We start from the raw sequence: 23,734 nt of genomic DNA, 5'->3' as shown, positions 1-23,734 counted from the left end.
ATGGATGGATGGATATTAATGTTAACTAAGAAAAGATGTTCATCATTTGACACAGGCATTTGTTACTGTGAAGAATTAACATGTCAATGCGGTGGTCATGTGCTGACTTGTGTGTCTGGTGCAAACTGCCTTTAAGTATTTCTTCAGGTGTTCCCCTATGACTTCAACCTGAGCCAGGTGAATGTCCTCTCTGCAGTGAATGCTTTTGGCCAATCAAAGAGGCAACTGATTTTCAGTAATGGTTAAACATTTTCTGTGCTTTTACCAGGAGGTCTATGAAAGTTTGCATGGACAATGCATATTATTACATGTTATTACATATTACAGCTATGTTGTTTAGCAGGTACATTCTGTTCTGGGGTAAAAAGGTAGTGGGTCTGCTGAAGATAAAGAAGCACATAATTATGCAAACTAAATATTTTTCCACGTGGACACAGAGGACAGCCATGTAACAACGACACTGATCACTGTCACCGTTTGTATATTCTGCATCTGTACACAACTCCAGCAATCCCAAGAACTGTCACACATATGAGACAAGAACATGACGGTTAGCACTGTTGCCTCACAGCAAGAAGGTTCCGGGGTCAAGCCTTGGCCAACCTGGCGCCTTTCTATGTGGAGTTTGCATGTTCTCCCTGTGCATACGTGGGTTCTCTCCCGGTACTCCAGCTTCCTCCCACAGTCCAAATACATGCAGCTTAGGTTGATTGGTGACTCTAAATTGCCCATAGGAGTGAGTGTGTGTGAGTATGTGTGGTTGTTTGTCCACATGTCAGCCCTGTGATAGACTGGAGACCTATTCAGGGTGTTATCCCACCTCTCGCCCAATATCAGCTGGGATTGGCTCCAGGCCCCCCATGACCCTATTCAGGAATAAGCGGTATAGATAATGGATGGATGGATGATGTCTGCTGTAGTAAGTTTGCAATGTTTTTTTTAATTTTCTAAACAATAGAGACCGACTTTTCAGATGCCTAAAAACTTGTCTGTATACATCTCCACTTACAAAAAAGTGGAATATGCAGCCTCAAGTTACCATACACAAATCTTAATAATAGAAATATACACACCGTATCACTAATATTGTACCTTAGTGGGTTTGCTGATGCTCTTTTCTGCAGGGGGCTGATGAACTGGCTGCCTGCGGGGGGCACGGTCCTTGGCCTCACAGTTTAATAGGAACTTCTCAAACAGGTTGGTGGAGCCTGTAGCATCCTTCTGTCCCAATACCTCATCTTTAGCCACTTCCTCCTCTTTAGCCTTGGTGCTGCTAGCTGCTGTGATGGAGGATGAGGAGGATGATGAGGATGTGGAGGAAGACGGAACTTTGGGTGGTGCTGAGGTGCCCTCCTGGCCTTTACTCTTAGCCTTCTTATGTAAGGTTGAGCTATCACTGGAGTCTGAGTGTGGGGCAGCCTCCTCCTTAGAGGCTGCTCTCTTTCTGGGTGGCATCTGACCTTTTGCCCTTTTTGTCATGGACAAGGTCCTTAATGCCTAGCAGCTTTACTTCCCACTTCCCTTTCTTTTGTTTGAACTTGTCATCCAAACGTGCCTTTTCAGCCAACTTTGTTACAGTCTCTGTAAATGTAGTATCATCTGTGTGAAACTCTGACAGGCTTTCACTCAGGTCATCCTCCAGAGGTGCTGTGGCCTCATCGTCAGAGGTTTCAATCTTTCGTTCCTTCTTCCCCTTCTTTTTCTTCCCTTCTTCTCCCTTCTCTTTCTTATGCTTTCCTCCATCTTTTCCCTTTTCCTTCTTGTGTTTTTTGGAGGGAAGAGGCTCGTCATCCTCATCTTCAGAGTCAACCAGTCGCTTTTTGGATTCAGTCTTTTTCTCCTTGGGAGGAGAGGGTGAAGTCAGGGCTCTCTCTTCCTCTTCTTCTTCTTCATCATCTGTCTCTGGTGCAGGTAGAGGCCTGATGTCATCCTTCCGTTTGTCTTTTTTCTTCTTCTTCTTTTTGTCCTTTGGAGGTGGTTCCTCTTCTACTTCCTGGATCTTTTTCTTTTTCTTCTTCTTTATGGGTGGCTCAGTTGGACGGTCTTTCTCGCTGTCACTCTCTGAGTCAGCATCAAAGACATCACTCTTTGTTGGCAGCAGTTTCTAAAAGGAGAATGGGACAGGCAAAGTTACATTTTAAGTTTAGATATTGTTTTGGCTTTCTAGCTTATCTTAATTCTCTGTGGAAACAAAATATTGCATCAGTCATAATTCAGGGCAGAGAACACTGACCACTATAGACTGAATTACTTAAATCTCAGCAGTTTCAATAGGAATTCCAAATTATTGATTTTATTCCTATCCAAAGACGCAATGACTGTGATATTTTGTAATAACCTCACAAGGTAAAGCGTTATCACTGAGGTAATTCATTTAGAATCTGTAAAGCTTGCTCATTCCAACCACTAGCAAAATAAACAACATCTTTTTCAGTAAATCTGTAAAAATCTACAGATGATTTATTTTGGACTACAATCTTGTATGTACTGCACTTAAGGATGTAAACAATCTATAGCTCACTCCTATTTTTACACTGTGTTTTTATTCATCTGTGATCAAGTGTGAATGTTGCTTTGCTTTGGTGAATACAGTATCAGTAGTATTCTGTATGCCTGACTTACCACACTCTTCTTGGTTTCAGCTTCTTTCCTGATTTTAGCATCAGCTAAGGATTTCTTGAAAGCTAAGAGGACTTCGCCACAGTCCTCTAAATGGGCCTCTGGCTCCCACGTGTCATCATCAGAGCAGTAATTCTTCCAGCGAACTCTGTAGAGCACTTCGCCCTGAAAACAGAGACAGTGGATATGAAGCTCAAGCATCACTACCAGGCTAGCAGGACACAGTGGCTAGTATCTGTCAGAATTAGTACCGACTGTTTAAACAGCCAAAACAATACGTAGAGCAATGCAAAATGTCCAGATGGTGTGTAGCAGCATGCAAACAATGACAAATAAAATGATTAATTATAGCATTTTGAATTGTGGACTATTTTCTTTGATTCATTGGCTGTGTTCATTGCAGATGATACCATCTACAAAATTACAAGAGTTTACTGGGGACAACAAGCTGCAGTAGCAAATGGCTGTAAAAATGTAAACATCCACATGTAGAACAGCTGCAAGGCAACATCAACATCTGCACACTGAAGATAGACACAGCATGTCTATATCAGCTTGATTTCCACAACAGCCGAGACTGAGCCATTTTGTTTAAGACCATAAAATAGAGTTCATAAGATTAAGCACAGACATAAGGAGGGTGAAACAATGTTGGAGAAAAGAATGGTGAAATGACACGGCTTTTACTGTAAAGAAATCAGAGGAAGCCTTGAGTTATTGTGGCTTTTCACAAATACTTGGTCTAAATCTGAAAAAAGTAAAAACCCACACAAAACTAATTGCTGTGAATGAGTCCTGCAGTTTGGGCTGATATGAAATCACACATAATAGAATCAAGGTATTTAATTTAAATAACGTTTATGGGCTTAAAGATGAGATGTCATACAACCAATTGAATGTGGCTATCTAGGCAACAACTGCACACAGTCTAGTTAATAAATCTTTATGTTCCATGTTTGTACAGAAACAAAAACAGGAATAACTACAACCGTGACACAACAAGCACCAACAGAAGAGACTTTCTATAATAAAGCCCATAGTGCAGTTGTCACAATGATTACATCCGGCTTAGGTCTGACTTTAGATATTAATCGATTCAATGTTTTGACATGCATTTGCATTAGGCGGCTGTTTTAAAAATAACTTACTCGTCAGCTGTGGAAAGTTACAGTTCTGATTTTTACAGGAAAATCAATAGAGATTTGTTCAGTTGGATACAGCCTTGCACAACATTGACTTGTGCCCTCTCCTTTCTGTTTCTCCCCACCAAAACTCAGTGGTGGACGAAGTTCAAACAACAGCATCCCTAATACACACAAAAGCTCTCTGCCCATAATCACTCACATCAAGGGCTAGTTAATGTTTAAATGTGAAAATGTTGCACCATCTTTTGATAAAGAACAACTCTACACAAAATGGTAGGGATCACAACTAGTGTACAAAATACCTAAATTAAAAACCCAGCAGTTAGAAAGAAGCTGTTGTTAACAGTGTTATCACCCACAATTATCAGCAAGGTGGAAACATATAGTCTTAGTACTGATTTCAATCTGTTAATAAAATTTCAATATAGCTTAATTTCATGTGGTTTTGATCTGTCGGTGTTTAGACAGTCTTGATATAAAGTAAAGAGCTAATACTTAGGACAAGTAGGGACTATATTTATTTGTATTTATTCAAATAAATATTACTTTAGTGAATGTTGTAACATACTTATCCAACATGTTAGATTTTCCCTTGAACCTTGAAATGTAGTAGTAAGAAGTAAAATAAAGTAGCGGATTAAAACGTTAGTAGTAGTTTACATTACTGTGATCTTATAAAGACAACGTAATTTAAGGAAAATGCTAGTATAAGTGGAAATAAAGGGCTCAATTCTGGCCTTAGTTAACAATTGTCATGTAAATGTGCAGAAAAGTGTACAACAGGTTAGCTGATGCTAAAATTATGCTAAAGATGATAACGTAACATTAGCAGGTGATAGCAAACCCGCATTGGGGATAACGTTAACTGGCCGTGTTTACCATGCAATCTGTTTTATGGCCAACGAGGCCAGCGTTATTGCCGGTCTGATCAAGCTATAGCAACGGGCAAAAGCAAGCATGATGAAAAATTTGCAAGCTTGCAAAGCAACCGTCCTTGGCCTCATCAGGGAAGAGGCGAGCGGACATCATGGGAGAAGTTGTGAAGAAAAACGGTGATATGTATGGACAAGCAGTGAGCCACGACAAAAGAGTAATCACGTATGGCTAAGTGACAAAAGAACAGTTGTATGCATCAAAATGCATCCAAAATACAGTATAATCAACGTTGTATTGACAGAAAGTGTGCGGGCATCGCTGTTGGTAGGCGTCGTGAGAGTGGAGTGAAAGGCCAAGTTAGCCAGACGGCTCCTTTAGCATTTAGCTAACATTACCTCTTCCACCCGCATGTCAATGATCCTCTCCACTTCGTATACATCTTCTTCTTCGTCTTGTTCGCTGTCCGCCGGCTCTACCTTTTCGGTCTCAGCCGCCATGGCTGCGGTCGATGCTGGTTTGCTACTATTTAACTATTTTTGATCCAGCACTCGTAGAGGCCGCGCTGGCTGAGTATACAGAGGAGGTAGCGTACCTGTCGAGGTCTGCAGTTTAGGGTTGTATCGAGCGCAGACCAGTTACCGCCTGCTCTTACGACGCTGCATTCAAACACTGCTCCAAATCTCAGAATCTACTCGTTCTAAATTGCATTTATGACACCCACTTATTCCACATTGTTTTTGTCAAAGCGTATACGCCGGAAAAAAAGATTTGTGCCCGGGGAAACGCAGCATTAATAGTTGTAGGTGAAAGAACGCATAAACACGCGATACTAAGCATTTATATGCGGTAAATACTGATAAAATCCTCAAACCATCTGTGTCTAACATGGGTTTTGTGTCTTTTTGATAAGTTTCGCCTGAAGAAGCGTCTTGCCTGCATGGCCTTTAAAAACGACAACCATCTTCCGACGTGTTGCTTCTATTCCCACTCGAATTTGTCTTTTCAAACGTTGAACTCTAAAATTCCGGTGTTTCCTAAAGGCAGCCTGGATTTTACGGGCAAACATTTGGGAGCAATGAAAACATGGTGGACACAAAACCATAAGACGGACCATCAGGGCAAGTCAAGGGGTAGGCCTACATTAGTAACGTACACGTCACACATAGGCTACTGTACTGTTTAAACACACAAAACTTAAAATCATCAGTTTTTTATACAGATGTGACAAACGACTTAACAGAAAAAGAAATACAGCGCATTTAAAATATATCTCAACATATTCAAATATAAGGAAATGCATAATTTGAACTCGTATGAATTAAACGTGGCAGCATTGGCTAGTGCTGGCAGTTTCAACAAATCCTCAAATTTAAAAAAGAGAGCAAATTGTAGTGTATCATGATTTAATTTCCTAACACTGAACAGATAAATCATTTGTTTACTATGCAATGGACCCAATACAAAAAGCACTCACATTACATATGATCAGGTGAATTTATTTTAACATATCAAAATGTATACAACAATAGTTAGTAACAGTTTAGTACAACTCCACAACAGTGCTGCAGTTGCTGCTTCTCTAGTGCTCAACAGCAAAAGAATAATTTAAGATTTCCTCTTTATGACCAGCTTCATGTGGCTCTTAAGAAGAACTAATGACCATCAAGTACCAACATCACCACTAGAACAACAGATCTGGATGTATGAAGTTACAGATCAACTTAAAATAAACATGTTAAACAGAATATGTCCGAGTGGTCACAGCTAACGGCAGTTCAGAAATTATAAACAGTTAATAGAAAAGGAAAACTTGGAACAATGTTAAGGTACATTAAGTCCAATAACATTTTGTAAAGCTGCTGGGATGCAGATGAAAAAACACTACTTGATTAAAAGTGAAAAAAGGTCAGGCAGCACAAAGAAACCTCTCATTACACGGTAGAAAATAAACTCTTAGATGTATTTAACTTATTAGGCTATTTCAAGGCTTTTCAGATTACCCTGCATTTTGAAGTTGTGTATGAGCAGCTGAGTGGTGCTGTAGCTTTGGGTTTTACAGTGTGGTACCACATCCTCAGACACCAAAAATGATTTTGAGATCAGCCAGGGAGAGTTTGGTGAGGGCGTATTCTGTTCCTGACAGCACGTTCTGGGCCAGCTCCTTCTTCTTCAACTGTAGTATGGAAATCTTCTCCTCCACTGTGTTTTCACACACAAACCTGGAAACACATACAAACAAAAACAAAACTGTTCAACACACATACACCAAATTATCATACACAAATGTAAAACATGGCAAACCACAGCCTCCAGTAACATGAACTAAGAATGAAGATGCATACAAATCAAATTTGGTAAAGTTTCTATAGCAGTTATTTATTAACCATTTCACTCAGAACTATCCTAAATGTTTTTCTGTGAATCAACAGATTGGTTTGTCCTGCCTCTATGACATGGACATTTGAATTTGATTTTCGTTTTAGGCAACGTTAACTGTATTTCAGTATTGTTGTCTTACCCACACACACACACACACACTTTTGTCACATAGCAGGTCCTCACAGTGACTTGCATTAGTTTCCTGGAGGCTTACCCTAATCTTAAATGAAATAGGCCCCCAGAAGTTCAACAATTTACTTTGTGGTTAACAGCATCCAGTACCCATGAGGAAGGCATGTCCCCACAGTGTTAGGGAGCTCCTGGTTTTGGGCCCCCACAAGTATAGAAAAACAACACACACACACACACACACACACACACACACACACACACCAAATGTCCTGCTGATTTAGCTACCTACCTGTGGATGGTGACATTTTTACTTTGTCCAACCCTGTAGATACGGTCACAGGCCTGATCTTCTAAGGCTGGGTTCCTGTCAGAATATTCAGCAGTCAGAAGTGAAAAACTTAACTACTGTTATATTGAGCACATCCAAGATTGTCTTACAGTGGGGCAAATAAGTATTTGATACAATAGAAAAATAGAACTTTATATTTGGTACTAAAACCTTTTGTTTACAATTACAGAGGTCAGACGTTTCCTGTAGTTCTTGACCAGCTCTTCACACACTGCAGCAGGGATTTTGGCCCACTCCTCCATACAGGTCTTCTCCAGATCTTTCAGGTTTTGGGGCTGTCGCTGGGCAACATGGAGTTTCAGCTCCCTCCATAGATTTTCTATTGGGTTCAGGTCTGGAGACTGGCTAGGCCACTCCAGGACCTTGAAATGCTTCTTACAGAGCCACTCCTTAGTTGCCCTGGCTGTGTGTTTGGGGTCATTGTCATGCTGGAAGACCCAGCCACGACCCATCTTCAATGCTCTTACTGAGGGAAGGAGGTTGTTGCCCAAAATCTCGCGATACATGGCCCCATCCATCCTTTCCTCAATACGGTGCAGTCGTCCTGTCCCCGTTGCAGAAAAGCACCCCCAAAGCATGATGTTTCCACCCCCATGCTTCATGGTTGGGATGGTGTTCTTGGGATTGTACTCATCCTTCTTCGTCCTCCAAACATGGCGAGTGGAGTTTATACCAAAAAGTTCTATTTTGGTCTCATCTGACCACATGACCTTCTCCCATGCCTCCTCTAGATCATCCAGATGGTCTTTGGCAGACTTCAGACGGGCCTGGACATGTGCTGGCTTGAGCAGAGGGACTTGGCGTGCGCTGCAGGATTTTAACCCATGACGGTGTAGTGTGTTACTAATGGTAACCGTGGAGACTGCGGTCCCAGCTCTCTTCAGGTCATTGACCAGGTCCTCCCGTGTAGTTCTAGGCTGATCCCTCACCTTTCTCAGGATCACTGATACTCCACGAGGCGAGATCTTGCATGGAGCCCCAGTCCGAGGGAGATTGACAGTCATCTTGAATTTCTTCCATTTTCTAATAATTGCACCAACAGTCGTTGCCTTCTCACCAAGCTGTTTGCCTGTTGTCCTGTAGCCCATCCCAGCCTTGTGCAGGTCTACAATTTTGTCCCTAGTGTCCTTAGACAGCTCTTTGGTCTTGCCCATAGTGGAGACGTTGGAGTCTGATAGACTGTGTGGACAGGTGTCTTTTATACAGGTAACGAGTTCGAACATGTGCAGTTATAATACAGGCAATGAGTGGAGGACAGGAGGGCTTCTTAAAGACAAACTAACAGGTCTGTGAGAGCCAGAATTCTTGCTGGTTGGTAGGTGATCAAATACTTATTTCATGCAATAAAATGGAAATAAATTATTTAAAAAAGTGATTTTCTAGAATTTTTTTTAAGATTCTGTCTCACAGTTGAGGTGTACCTACGATGAAAATGACAGATCTGTCCATTCTTTGTAAGTGGGGAAACTTGAAAAATCGGCAGTGTATCAAATACTTATTTGCCCCACGGTACTTCATTAGTAGCATTACAATTTACTACAAAACAGCACCATATAGTACTATTATTATTTTATCTACTGACTGTGTGCATATATATAAGTGCACATATTTGTTTGGGAACAAGAAGACCTTTTCACTTCTTAAAGAAATGTATTTTAGAAGTCACATATTTTAATGCTCATTCTTGAATGTTCTGTGGGAATAACAACTGAACCTGAAGCACTGGACGGGGCTGAAGAGACAATTGAAGTGTAAGTGCTGGAAGGATTTCAAGTTTCACTTGAACTGAAAGCACTAAAAACAGGTAAAGCATCACTTGATGTAGAAAAATTGTTTCCAGTGCTTCAAGTGATTTTCAAGTGAAGTTCAGGTCAAATAAAAGCAGTGAGAAGACGTTAAGGCACTTTGAAAACAAAAGCATATAAGGATTCAATAATAACTCAAACTAAAGACACTGTGTGTACAAATGGCTACTTCAGGAAAATGAAGCAAGCACCAACAATGAACACTGCTCTGGTTTTCTGTATGCCTGTGTGTGTGTGTCTCACCAGTGCATGTCAATGAGGAAGAGGTGATTTCCACCAGTGAGATTGAGTCCGACTCCTCCAGCACAAAGAGAAACCAGCATCACCTTTGGCACAGAGCCAGAAATATAAAGCAATAAATATATATATTTACTCACAATATGCTAGAAGTCCAGTGCATTTAGATATGAAAATGGCTTATAAGCAGGCAGCCCGAAAACCTCCTTCAATAACTACATATTTAAATGTTTTGACACATTGTGCTTAGAGACCATATAAATGAGAGCTAAATTCAAACAGTACATAATTCAAGCGCTTGCTCTAATCATGAAAAAGAAAAATTCACATTTGCTGTGAGTGACAACTGACTCCAGTGTTTAAGAACAAATCTTTAACAGCATCACAAAATATTCAAAGTTTGGATTGCTGTTTAGTGTTTACATCTATTAAAAACCTGTTAATATTTTGTAGTAGTAAGTTCTAGTTTTAATGAGTTTTAATTTGGTGCTGAGTTTTAGGATAAGACTGACCTGTGGGCCTTTAAGGTTAGTGTTAAATTCTTCCACCAGGTCCATGCGACGTTTGGGGTTGACAGTCCCATCGATAACTCCATAGCTCAGGCCCATCAGCTTCAGATGAACTGCAACAATGCGGAGCATGCTGGTCCACTGGGACACAATCACACTACACAAGCCCAGAGATACCATGGGGATTACATATATGATGGTAAGATTTATTAATTCTCTTGGATCAACTGCAGTAACAACTTACAGATGTTGGTAATTAAATTAATGCATAGTCTTTTCAAAGATCACGGTGTGTTACCCTATCTGCCTCATGACATAAAAAGCCCTTAAAGTGATAATGAGTATTTGAACATCAGCATTTCCATGAAAACTGGGTGACTCCACCTGCTGGGGAACATTGTATGACACTGTCGAGCGCTCTAGAACAGCTACAGAGTGGATCTTGTGGTGAGACTGGTTTGTCAGCTAGACTGTTACTTTATTTGGAAAATGTTTTCATCTATGAAAGATGTGTTGAATATTTGCTGAAAGAGTAAAAAAAACCTTTGAATATAAGGGCCTGTCGTCTGAGTCTGAGGTAATAGTGAGACTTAATGTTTTACCTTTTCTGATCATTACTCTTCTGTCTGATTGCCTCCAGCTCAGAGAAGATGGCAGAAATCTGGAAAATAGAAACAGAAGAACTAGTTCTACTGGCCATTGTCACATTTGCACCATAGTGTCCCTTGTTTTGTGGGTGCATTCCTGGTCGTTACTATCACTGCTCAGGTGGTTTTATATTTCAAGTTCAAGGTACTCTCAGTGGGAATGAATGCAACATGGGAAATAAAAACACAGATGTGTTCAGGTACACACTAAGGAAGTAAATGGTCTCATATTTGTATAGTGCTTTTTTTATACACTGCAGCACACTCAAAGTGCTTTCACACTATTTGCCCATTCACCCATTTGCACTCCCCGAGCACACGAACACACCAGCAATATCACCAGGAACAACTTGGGGTTCAGTGTCTTGCTCAAGGACACTTTGACATGAGGACTGGAGAAGCCAGGAATCGACCCACCAACTTCTGGTTAGGGGACGACCCGCTCTACCTCCTAAGCCACAGTGTGTTACATATGAGCCTGAATATTTAACATGTTCATTTTACTGCCTTTTTCAGTGTAAACTGTTTAAGGTAGTGTTGTGATATTTTCTAAATCATTTAACATTTCCTCTGGCATAAAGTAGTGTGGCAGCATGGCCACACGCTGCATTGTATTGTAGTTTCTCTTGGAGAATGAGAGGACTAGCAGAAATCTTCTTTTATGCCACATCCTCTGAGGCATGTTCATCTTCAATTACAGCTGAAGCTGCCTCCGTAAAACCCATGTGAGTGGTCGACTCTCCCCACTAACTGCTTTCTCTCATTCAAACGTGAACAGAGAAAGGCTAAAGCTGATGGCATTCAATCCCTTTAAATAGCCCTTGTCCTTTACTGACCCCCACTGGACATTACTAGGAACTACAACAACAGAGATAGAACTTTTGTTCTAAAGCCACTTTGACACCACCTGATACTGGCTTAATTTTCTTTTGGTACCAAGTGCTTTGTTTCCACTACAGCTAGTCCCCCCTCAATGTAGCTGGCTGACCACATGAAACTGCCATGAAGTCACTGGCTCAGGGTGGTGGCAGGGCAGGCTCAAAGCTGTTATAATTTTCATCCTAGGACTGTTATTATGCCATTTTATTAAGTTTTGATAGTTTTTCCAGGTGAAAAAGTAACCATATAGTTTTTAAATATGTGGTCAATCCATCCAAGTAATTCCAGTTACAAATTTGCTCAGATGTTTTTGGAGATTGGGCGACTGTGGGTCAGTCATCTCCCAACCGGAGGGTTGGAGGTTTGAATCACAGTGCCTGCAGTCTACACGTCAAAGTGTCCCTGGGCAAGACACTGAACCCCCAAGTTGCCCCCGATGGTTAGAGCCATCGGTGCGAGTTGGCTGCCTCGGGTTCTGTACCAGAAACAAATTCTTTGTGTGTGTGTGTGTAACATACTTGGCTAAATAAAGGTGATTATCCTTATCCTTATTATTATGTGATGACCCGCTAACGTGCTAGCTAACTAGTTCTACTTGGCAGGAATAGCTGTAGCCATTGTTCTCATATTATCACATTCAGTAACCTATGGGCTATCTGATCAGATATACAATTTGGTAGTTCTCGTAATATAACAGTTATATTATATATTATCTGTCAACATAAATTTTGCCCTCTATAACACTTGTGAGAGAGAAGTGGCAGCTACCATTATGAATGAATGAAGAACGAGTGACTGGTGTCATCACATGTAAACATCTGGGTTCATCTGTGGCAAGAAGATAGTAATGACAAATTATACATTTTTCTGACCAATCGGTAGCCTGCAGGGTTTACACATCACCATGTGGGATTGCCTCAGCTCACTTGGAACCTCAAAGGAGGTGATACCAAAAGTAGCACCAGGTACTATCCCCAACATTTGACTGATTGAAAAACAAATAAGGCAGGTTGAGTGAGCCTGTACCAGGCAGTGGCAAAGGGGCTTAACGGACAAGTCCCTTGCTCCTTTGGTGTTGGTGCCTTCAAGTTAAACACAATGTGGATAGAGAGGACTAGTTATCTTGTTACAGCAAATATAAAATTGCCTACAAAGCAAATCATCACATTCCTGAGCTAAGTGTTTTGTGCTGAGCACAGCTGCCCACCTTGGTGCTCTCAGTGGTGTCTTCAAACAGATGTGAGGGGAAGCGAGTGCCATTAAGGCTCACAGTGTCTTTGGCATCGGGGTCTGATGATGAGGCACTGGAGGAGAGCGACAGAGCGTTAAGCTGCTCCTCTAGAGACAAGACAATCCCATCACCCTGCAGCTCTGACGAGTCAAGAGTCTGAGCAGAGAGGGGAAGGCAGAAAGAAGGAAATAAATGTTTATGTGCATTACAGTTGGTCTTTTTCAAAGAAGGACAGAAAGCCTTAGCAGAGCAGCAGAGTGTGTGTATATGTGCCTTCTTAAGGAGGGACAGGTGACAGCAGCACTGTCGTAGACGCAGCAACAGGGACAGGATGTGGACGGTGCTGGAAGCCTGCTGGGATTGCTGGGAGCCTGACACAGCTGGATGAGCATGGGATATACCAAACTCTTGGGCCACTGGAGGGAGAAGACAGACATACACTTTCAATGCACCTTCATTAGAAATAGCATCACTGATTATTAACCAAGTTTCATGTACAAGGGAATATTGTCAGGCTTGAATTAGCCCAAGTGGAAAATTCTCATTACCTTTTTTTTTAACTTATCTACACGTCATTTTACACACAGCAGCTTTCTAAAAACATTTTAAAAGACAACAACATTATAGTATATACAAACTAGAATTACCGCATTGCAGTTCTGTGCCTCCACTAACCAGTCAAATTCATGGAAATGGGACAGATGTGAGGTCACTGACCTTTGACTACCAAAATCTAATCAGTCCATCCTTGAATTCAAGTGAGCACTTGTCAAGGTCAAAGTGTTTGTCATATGCACAGTTAGGAAATGTGTTTCCCTGTACATCTTACTTTGCTGTCCACATGAATGCCACAAAAATACAAATGAAATATAAAGTAGATAAATAAGTAAAACAGGTGGCCTTGTTGGGCTGGTAGGCATACTGCAGGGGGTCCAGGGTGTCCGGTATACTGCTCTGAATGTGGGCCAGCACCACTCTCTCAAAACACTTCATAATGATTGGGGTGAGTCCCACTGGCCTGTAGTCGTTCAGGCAGGTGACCGGACTTTTCTTGGGAAGGGGGACGATGGTTGTGGTCTTAAAGCAGGTGGGGACGATGCTCTGGCTGAGGGAGAGGTTGAAGATGGTGGTGAGAACATTAGCCAGCTCACTGGTACATGCCCTGAGAGCCCTCCCAGGGATGTTGTCTGGTCCTGCTCCTTTGCGGGGGTTGATCTTCCTCAGGACTGTGTGTACCTGGCCTGGTGAGGTAGTTATTGGAGGGGAGGTGGGGGGCTGGGTGGTGTGTGTGTGCCTCCTCTCTGTGCTGTGGCTGGAGGTCTCAAAGCGGGTGTAGAAGGTGTTGAGGTCATCCGGCAGGCTGTCTGTGGAGCTGATGATGCTGGTGTTGGTCCTGTAGTCTGTGATGTGCTGCAGGCCTTGCCACATCCGTCTGGAGTCAGCAGTAGAATAAAAGCCATTCAGCTTCTCTCTGTACTGCCTCTTGGCCACTGTGATGGCTTTCCTCAGTCTGTACTTTGCAGCTTTGTACTTCGTCTTATCACCTGATCTGAATGCATGATAGCGAGCACGCAGCATGTGGCGTACCTGACTGTTTATCCAGGGTTTCTGGTTGGGGAACCTCCTGACTTGTATGGTGGGCACAATGTTGTCAGGGGTCCAGAGTTTAATTTGTTTGGTGACAGGGTTTGTTTGTTTCAGTCTTTGTCTGTAAGCTGGATACAGGAACAAAGAAATGTGGTCCGAGCGTCCAAGGTGGGGGCGGGGTGCAGCCCTGTATGCACCATGTATGTTACTGTAAACATGATCCAGAGTGTTCTTGCCCCGAGTGGGAGTGTTCACATGTTGGTAATATTTGGGGAGTACAGTCTTTAAATTGCACTGGTTAAAGTCACAGCGATAAATACAGCATCGGGGTGAGCTGTCTCTAGCGCGTTGATGGTATCATAAAGTTTGCTGAGAGCCGCAGAGGGATTAGCTCTTGGGCTAATGTACACAGCAGCTAAAAACACAGCACTATGCTCTCTGGCTAGATAGTAGGGCCGGTATTTCAACAATAAAAACTAAACGTCTGGGAAACAGTGCTTATAAACAGTCCGTATATCGCCACACCATGAGTTATTAATAAACACACACACGCCAAATTTGAAGAAATTCCCTCAAGGTGTTTCTGACATATTGCATTCACAAGAATAGGACGTAGTGACAGACAGACAGACAACCAGAAAACATAATAGCACTTCAAAGTATCAAACGGTGTCATCTCATTGAGACACAAATATAAATCCATATCACAGTCACACCTGTCACAATAGCTGGGAGAGTATTTACAACATAATGCCTGTTCAGGACTATGGTATCACACCTTTGTCAAAGGGATTGGAACTGGAAGCATTTCCCCGGTTCACATCTTTTTCTTCATGTTTCTTCAGGTAGTTCTGCAGAGTAGATCTAGAGGAAAAGAGCAAATCATCATTCAAATGTCATTTTATATTTTTCTTGTGTCTAAGAAGACTTAACTGCATCTCAAGCTGTTTTTATGCAGTTACACATATTTATCAAGGACATGCCATAAGTGTCCTTGATGAAAACCAGTGTGGATTAAAGTTGCAAAGTAATTCTTTCCCAGCTTAGATGTAGCCAGCTGGCCTAAAGAAGTGAGGGCCACAGTGATTAGAGGTAAATGTGGAAAAGTTATTTCCCTTTTTTCTCTCCTAGCCAGTCTTCCATGGCATTACATACAAACAGCCTGAAGTAAGGAAAATGTCCTTAAAATAGCTAACATAGTCAGGAAAAGGCAAACATTACTAAGAGAATCTGAACTGCATAACTGTTTATTTCTAAACATCCAAATCATGTGCTGTGTTTTAAATATTAATGAAACCCTTGTTTGGTCCATCGTTTCATTAACCTGAAGGACTTCTCAGGAACACAGTACTGTCTCCTGTCCTTGAAAAGGAAAGGAAGCAGTTACTTGTAATTCCTTAGCACCCTAATAGCCAGACAACAACAAAGTGAACACAACATAAAAGCCTAGAAAATTATAAAAAATTTTTTTGATTGATAGGGACATCTGGACTACCTTGCTGAACCTGTTGCCATGGCGACACGATCTCAGATAAGCGGAAGAAAATGGATGTATGGATGGATCTTGACTTAAAAATGAAAAGACAAGCTGCTGTGTTACCTGGATCGGGTAAAGACCATATCGTAGACAGCCTGCTCATCCACTGACAGTTTCAGTTGATGCACGAAGCAGGTTCGATCAGGAAGAAGCACCTAAAACATTAACATTTCACTTCAGTTATGATCAAGATTGAGTTTGTCCTGATGTTCGAGTCTAGTACCTAGATAACAAGCAGATACTGATGAAATCAAAGACAAAAGGCTGTGGCCTTCATAATGAGTGCACTCAACAGACTATTCCCATAAAGACAGAAGTCCAAAGTGTGTGTCTGTACCAGTGGTTTTCCCTTGGAGTCCAGTTGGTCTTTGGTTCGTCGGAGCAGCAGACTCTTTGTCAGGATGTTGAGTCTCTCTCTGCCTCTCGTAGAGCAGTTATCTACCTGAGCTTTCCACAGTTTATACTCATCGAATGGAGAACAACGTAGAAACCTGAAACACAGACAGAGATGGGACGGAGAATGAAAATCTCAGCCCAAATAACCATCTGACTGTAATGAAGATGTAGTTAAGGTAGTGGTTTCTAAAACCACTTCAGGAACAAAATAGTCTTCAGTGCATTATCAAGGGAAAAGAATCATTTCACTCATCAATATTTCTTTGTTAAATATGAACTCATAATAAGCCTACAGGGCGTTAATAGTGTGGGTCAAATATTTCTCAAGTTGAGACATTTTTCTCCAATTGATCATTTTGTTACTGCCACCAATAATGTTTTTGAGTTGTTTCTTTGACAATTGACAAATTATATGAACATTTCTTTGCATCTTTAACCTGCTTTTATACTTTATTCCAGTATTGCTTAACTTTTTTTTTTTTTACAGTGAACTACACACTATAGTGCATTTTACATAAACAAAATCTGATTTATAAATCACACAGTAAAAAAAACTTCCTGTAATCATTCAAACTTTCTACAGAATACTTTAAGGTGAATAAAAAGAGCTAAACACAAAGTTTTAAAGTAAAATGCTAAACACACCAGTCTCACTGGAAATAAAGTGCCTCCAGTTGAGAATCCTATATGACCAGCATGCAGACAAGTCAGAGGAAGCATTTTACCATAGACTTTTAAACCTCTTGTATTCATTGTGTTTTCATCTTACCTCAGCAGTGCGTACATGTCCAGCAGGTTGTTCTGGATTGGTGTACCAGTGACTGCCCAGCGGGCATGAGCCCTTAGCTGACACACAGCCATGGATGTCTGCACTTTGGGGTTTTTGATGTTGTGGGCTTCATCAAGAATCACACGAGCCCAGGCCACTTGCTGAAGAGGACTTAAGCAAGTAGGCTGACGAAACATGACAAGCAGTGAAGTGTGTGTGTCTCACTGTTCGGTTTCAGTGCCAATGATTATTGTTCTCTGGACCACACAGTATGTCTTTATTCACGTCTTACAGGCAAAATTGTAAGAAACTGATTACTGCTGTAGTTAAAACCTTACATCATGACCATATGTGCTGTAGTTAAAACTTTACATCATGACCATATGTGCTGCAGTTAAAACTTTACATCATGACCATATGTGCTGCAGTTAAAACTTTACATCATGACCACATGTGCTGCAGTTAAAACCTTACATCATGACCACATGTGCTGTAGTTAAAACTTTACATCATGACCACATGTGCTGTAGTTAAAACTTTACATCATGAACATATGTTGCTCACCACATCATGAGCATCTGTGCTGGGTGTCTCAGCGTCTTCCTTCTGGACTGGAATCTCCTTAGAGACCAAACTGTATGTGGTCACCACCACATCATATCCTGCCAGCCTGAGCAACAGAGACAGAAGACTCTATTCAGTCTGACTTCAAATGTCCTCTAAGATGAAAGGATGTCAGGCCACCAAAAATCCCAGATGCCTTCATGACAGTCTCTCTATATATAATTATTCACAGAATTCTGATACACAAGTATGATAATGATCAAACTTCTTCAGCACATACAAATTCACACAAGCTGTTGTCTAAGCGTTATAAGTTGAACTGAGTTCAGTTTTAGACCATGAAAGTAACTGCCAATTAGGACTGGGCAACTGTTTACAATCAACATTTCATGTCAATCATATTGTGATGAAAATACAGTGTTTTCCAAAATCCTGTAGTTAATAACTTTAACATTTCAAGACAAGTGGAGTGTGAATGTGTCCAAGGTTCCCTTACACTCTAGCACTTTTCTCTCGCCTGGGGCCGTGGTACAGGTACACAGTCAGCCTGCCTCTTTTAACATGTCTCTCAATCTCCTTCTTCCAGTGGTGGATCAGGGAGGCAGGGCAGATGATCAGAGTGCCTTTAGATGTCACAATTCTGGAGTCTGGAAGAAAAACAGGTATAATGTAATTTAAATACTGTCTGCACTGTTACCACGCTGTATTCTATCATAATAACTGAAACAGTGACAGGGTTCTAGTTACCAGTTTTGGAGATCCATTTCTCGAGTTGCTTCTCCTCCTCCTTTTCATCTTCTTCTTTTCCCTTGAACTTCTGGGTCAGTATGAGAGAAATCATTGTCAGGGTTTTGCCCAGACCCATGTCATCCGCTGAGTCCAAAAAGAGTCAAAGTGAGGAGATCAAGAAGAAGAAGAAACAAAGAAATAACAATTATATTGTCAAGCTTCATTGACATCTCGTAAAGAAGTTCTGTTCAATGAAGGTAAATGACATTTGATTCACATTACATTTTAAAAAATAGCCATAGTTCTTTTCAGAAAGTGTTTTCTGATTACTGAAGACAGGGGGACGTGTGGTAAGTATCAACAGTTGAATGAATCTGAATGAACCACTGATAGTTATCAACAATACATTTATGGATATCTGCAATTTTACTGTTTCTAATTGTACATATATGGAATTGCATGTTTACTAGTCATAATGTATTCTGGATATTCAAAATTATATTAGGAAATTATATCGGGAACTTTTCATTTTAAATATATGAAATTAAGACTAGTAAAAATTCTATTGTGCATATCCCTAATGTTCAAAAATAATGTTGTGAATATCTGAAATTGAACACCCAATACACCTGAATGGCAAAAGTGATGTCTTTCATCCCAGGAAGAATTACATTGTGGATATCTGAAATGGCCTTTTTGACAGATATCTGCAATACACATCCAGCCTAGTGATTAAATGTTAAAACGGCTTGCCATACATACCCAGAATTCCTCCACAGGGTGTCTGGGTTTCTCTCCAGAGCAGCCAGACCAAAGCACTCCTCTGATGAGCCAGGAGTGATACCTTACCAACCATTATTGAGAGGACAGCGTTATTAGAGTCACATAATAGACCAATCAAAAGAAGACAGAAAGGATGTGATTCCATAGTTAACTGTCATGACAATTTTAAGCAAAAGTTAAGAACTTTTTTTTTTTGCTATTTAAATCAAACTATCACCAAAACTGTGTGGACACCCAACAATTATACCCATATTAATTTGGTACTATAACAAGCATCTGCTCTTCTTTCCTCCAGATTTAGGAGATTTGCCCCCATTCAGCCACAAGAGCATTAGTGAGGCCCAACACTGATGTTGGCTGCTACAGCCTGGCTCAAAGCTGGGGTGCAGTTTCATCCCAGAGGGCTTGAATGGGGTTGAGGTCAGAGCTGTGTTCACACCAGACAAACTTGGAAAGCGTTTCTCTTTGGGCCTGGTTTTGTGTGCAGAGACACTGTCATTTTGAATCAGGACAGGGTCTTCCCCTACCTGCTGCCAAAATGGTGGAAGCAAAAAACAGCCACAAACTAAAGTACACACAGGTATGTGGATGGGGTGTCAAATAGAAAACCATACCATCAGAATGTAATAATGTGATGCTTCATCCCGATTTTTGTCACAATGTATTCAGTGGTGTCCAATATCTTATGTAACTGAAGGAGAGTGTAACCTTGATGCCCTTGGGGTCTGGAGCTTCGGCATCAGACTCTGGACAGGACTCCAGGGATTTGTGAAGATGGTCGATGGCCTCACAGGTGGCATTTTTCACTGCCAGGAGACGGTCCTCAGTCATCCTTCCACCATAAAAGGTCTGGGCCTGTTGGTCTACTGAAAATATGAAGGACTACGGATCAGGATATTTGCATGAATGATAATTTAAATGAGCAAAACATTTAACATATCCAAAGAAAAATAGATGGAATGACAAAAAAAAAAAAACTAAAGGGAAAATGAGAAAGCCACATGTGGAAACAAAATAGTTTTTCAGATTGTTCATATAACTTTTAAAATTTTATGCTTCAAATAAAACTGACATAGCCAAGTCCTGAAAAATAAGAAACAAAACCAGACACTGTCCCAAAAGTAATTCTGCTCAGCCTACCTCCATACATCTGGGTGTATCCCTGGCTCAGCTGGAGCCCCAGGGAGCTACTGGAGGCCTGGTGCTGTGACAGGCCCGGGGCTGGAGGAGAAGGGAGCAGGATAGTGCCTCCCTGTCTGCTGAATGGGTTGACCTGGCCACTAACTTCCTGCTGTTAAATTCACACTGGGACTCTGGGAAAGTGATTTGTACAGTTGATTTATACAGTTGCTATGGTTAGACACACACTTTAATGCATACTGCTCTCCTCATTGTAATTCCAGTTAATTCTGCATATTTATGGTGATAGTTTTTTGTTATTCAAGGTATATCACTTTTTAAAATCTATTGTAAGCAATTACTTACATGACAAATGACTGATATAATTCAGTTCTGTTTTACATTTAAAAACTGGGTTTGATGCATGCTAAAGTGACATTTACAATGATCTGATTAAACAGGGACTGAAGTGACTGAGTAGAATGATCTGTGATTTGAAAACTGTGGAATGAAGGGAAAACTTTAAAACACATATTATTTATGTATATTTTATTGACTAGATAATGAGTTAGTTACCAGGCTGAGAAGCAGCAGTGAGACTCAGAGACTCTAGTGCTTCCTCCAGCTCCTTAACCTGACTCTTCAACCTCTCCCCTTTATCAGGTAGAGCCACCACATTCACCACAGACAGAGTGGCCTTAATGAAAGCAAAAAAATAAAAAACACAAAAGTGAGTAAGATGATGAGGACAAATCTATCAGTAATATTTAAGATAAAAGTAAAAGTAGTACCAGATAGTCTGCCAGATGTTTATTTGTTTAATTAAAAGTGATAAAAAATATTCTCTATGTGGCTGCTGCTGCAACAACCACTCCTAGTTTCCATCAGATCAAAGAGGATGCAGGACTGTCAGGGATTTGTGCTAAAGTGCGACTAATACATCAATATATTTGACGTTATTGGCTGATTTTAGCTTTAGCTTTATCAGACATTTGAAGTATATGTGCTGACAAGTATCAAAGACACTGCAGTGAAGAAATGTGGAGGATATGTTTGAGGAGCACATCTTGATCAGAATTCTTAATAACATTGGCATTAGATTCAAAAATTGAATAGAACAGGCTCTAATCTGTAACATTACAGGGCTCATCTACAAACCCCAATTCCAATGAAGTTGGGACATTGTGTAAAATGTAAATAAAAACAGAATACAATGACTTGCAGATCCTTTTTGACCCATATTTAATTGAATACACCACAAAGACAAGATATTTAATGTTCACACTGATAAACTTTATTGTTTTTTGAAAATATTCACTCATTTTGAATGTGATGCCTGCAACACGTTCCAAAAGAGCTGGGACAGGGATATTTTTACCACTGTGTCACATCACCTTTCCTTTTAACAACACTTATTAAGTGTTTGGGAACTGAGGACACTAACTGTTGAAGCTTTGTCAGTGGAATTCTTTCCAATTCCTTGGCATTGTCCTTCTGAAACAAGCAGGGATGTCCCTGAAAAAGACGTCGCTTGGACGGCAGCATATTTTGCTCCAAACCTGGATGTACTTTTCAGCATTAATGGTGCCTTCACAGATGTGCAGGTTACCCATGGGCACTAACACACCCCCATACCATCACAGTGACTTTGAGCTGATAACAGTCTGGATGGTCCTTTTCCTCTTTAGCCCAAAGGGCACGACGTCCATGATTCCCAAAAACAATTTGAAATGTGGACTCGTCAGACCACAGCACACTTTGCCACTTTGCATCAGTCCATCTCAGATGAGCTCAGGCCCAGAGAAGTCGGTGGTGTTTCTGGGTGTTGTTGATGTACGGCTTTCGCTTTGCACGGTAGAGTTTTAACTTGCACTTGTAGATGTTGTGACGAACTGCGTTAACTAACAGTGGTGTTCTGACTTGTTCCTGAGCCCACGTGGTAATATCCTTCACAGAATGATGTCTGTTTTTAATGCAGTGCCACCTGAGGGATCAAAAGTCATGGGTCATGTGTTGGTTTACTGCCTTGCTGCTTATGAGCAGAGATTTCTCTGGATTCTCTGAATCTTTTGATGATATTATGGACTGTACATGATGAAATCCATAAATTCCTTGTAATTGCACATTGAGAAATGTTGTTCTTAAACTGTTGGACTATTTGCTCATGCAGCTGTTCACAAAGTGGTGAACCGTGCCCCATCCTTGCTTATGAATGACACTCACCTGTTTCCAATAAACGTGTTCACCTGTGGAATGTTCCAAACAGGTGTTTGAGCATTCCTCAACTGTCCCAGTCTTTTGTTGCCCCTGTTCCAGCTGTTTTTGGATGTGTTGCAGGCATGAAATTCAAAATGAGTGAATATTTTTAAAAAAAACAAACAAAAAAAAAACAATAAGGTTTAACAGTTTGAACATTAAATGTCTTGTCAAAAGGGATTTGCATTGTATTCTGTTTTTATTTATGTTTTACACAATGTACCAACTTCATTGGAATTGGGGTTTGTAGGACATGTACGGCTCTGAAGTTCTTAACAAACAATCTGATACTAAACACCAAAAAAGACCAAAGAAATCATCATTGACTTCAGGAAGAGTAGGAAAGACCATGCCCCTCTCTCCATCAACGGAAAGAGCGTGGAGTTGGTCTCCACCTTTAATTTCCTGGGCATCCACGTCTCTGCTCTCATGGAGCACAAACACCAGGACCATCGTGAAAAAGGCTCAGCAGCAGCTGCATTTCCTCTGGGTCCTCAGGAAAAACAATCTGGAGAAAAAAAAACTGTTGCTGGCCTTCTATCACTCGTCCGTGGAGAGTGTCCTAACATACAGTTTGCGTGTGGCATGCTGGCTCCACGGCAGAGGACAGGAAGGCTCTCCTGAGAATGATCTCCACAGCACAAAAGATCATTGGCTGCCCCCTGCCCTCCCTGGAGGATATATCCACATCCCGCTGCCTAAAGAGGTTAAAAAACCATAACTACAGACTCCTCACATCCAGCCGATCACCTGTTTGATCTATTACCCTCCAGGCGGCGTTACAGATCAATCAAATCACATACCACCAGACTCACAAACAGCTTCTTCCCCTGGGCCATTATAACTGCAGACAAACACGGATTCCGATGACAAATGGAGAACAGCTCAGCTAAAAGCCAGCAGTTGCTAAGACAATGCCTGCAGCAATACTATTTAATCAGCATAATAAGCTCAAGTTAAATACACTTGTCACTTTACACTGTAGCATTTTACTGTTTAGTAATTGTTTTTATATCTTTTGCACCTTGTTTTTACTGTTTAGTAACAGTTTTATATCTTTTTGTTTGATGGTCTTTAATTGCACTGTCTTGGTCGAGAGCATACTAATTTCATTGCACATGGCTATGTAATGACAATAAAGTCTATTCTATTCTATTTTATTCTTTACTCACCTTTTTCTGTTTGA

The 23,734-nt window shown here is 40.9% G+C and overlaps 2 protein-coding genes across 2 annotated transcripts in view; both read right to left on the bottom strand.

Moving 5' to 3' along the window:
• mphosph8 (M-phase phosphoprotein 8) overlaps nt 1-5,736 on the bottom strand; it is a 29,209-nt gene extending 23,473 nt beyond the window's left edge. The window contains 4 exon segments of the mRNA XM_020618891.1: nt 1,093-1,435; nt 1,437-2,104; nt 2,623-2,784; nt 5,036-5,736. Coding sequence (XP_020474547.1) covers nt 1,093-1,435; nt 1,437-2,104; nt 2,623-2,784; nt 5,036-5,137 — 1,275 coding nt within the window. The 5' untranslated portion in view covers nt 5,138-5,736.
• A 369-nt stretch (nt 5,737-6,105) lies between these two features.
• The window catches only part of ttf2 (transcription termination factor, RNA polymerase II), a 20,413-nt gene continuing 2,784 nt past the window's right edge, over nt 6,106-23,734 (bottom strand). Inside the window, 20 exon segments of the mRNA XM_020618934.1 lie at nt 6,106-6,859; nt 7,441-7,515; nt 9,549-9,631; nt 10,055-10,208; nt 10,654-10,712; nt 12,785-12,964; nt 13,082-13,224; nt 15,174-15,259; nt 15,996-16,087; nt 16,270-16,423; nt 17,098-17,282; nt 17,662-17,767; nt 18,158-18,308; nt 18,409-18,534; nt 19,153-19,234; nt 19,882-20,039; nt 20,314-20,458; nt 20,461-20,486; nt 20,869-20,989; nt 23,721-23,726. Of these exon segments, the coding sequence (XP_020474590.1) occupies nt 6,715-6,859; nt 7,441-7,515; nt 9,549-9,631; nt 10,055-10,208; nt 10,654-10,712; nt 12,785-12,964; nt 13,082-13,224; nt 15,174-15,259; nt 15,996-16,087; nt 16,270-16,423; nt 17,098-17,282; nt 17,662-17,767; nt 18,158-18,308; nt 18,409-18,534; nt 19,153-19,234; nt 19,882-20,039; nt 20,314-20,458; nt 20,461-20,486; nt 20,869-20,989; nt 23,721-23,726 (2,277 nt within the window). The 3' untranslated portion in view covers nt 6,106-6,714.

This window comes from Monopterus albus, unplaced genomic scaffold (genome assembly GCF_001952655.1).
Source record: "Monopterus albus unplaced genomic scaffold, M_albus_1.0 scaffold211.1, whole genome shotgun sequence".
NCBI classification, from domain to species: domain Eukaryota; kingdom Metazoa; phylum Chordata; class Actinopteri; order Synbranchiformes; family Synbranchidae; genus Monopterus; species Monopterus albus.
Note: the sequence above shows the minus strand (reverse complement) of the source record. Positions and strands in the feature narration are given on the sequence as shown.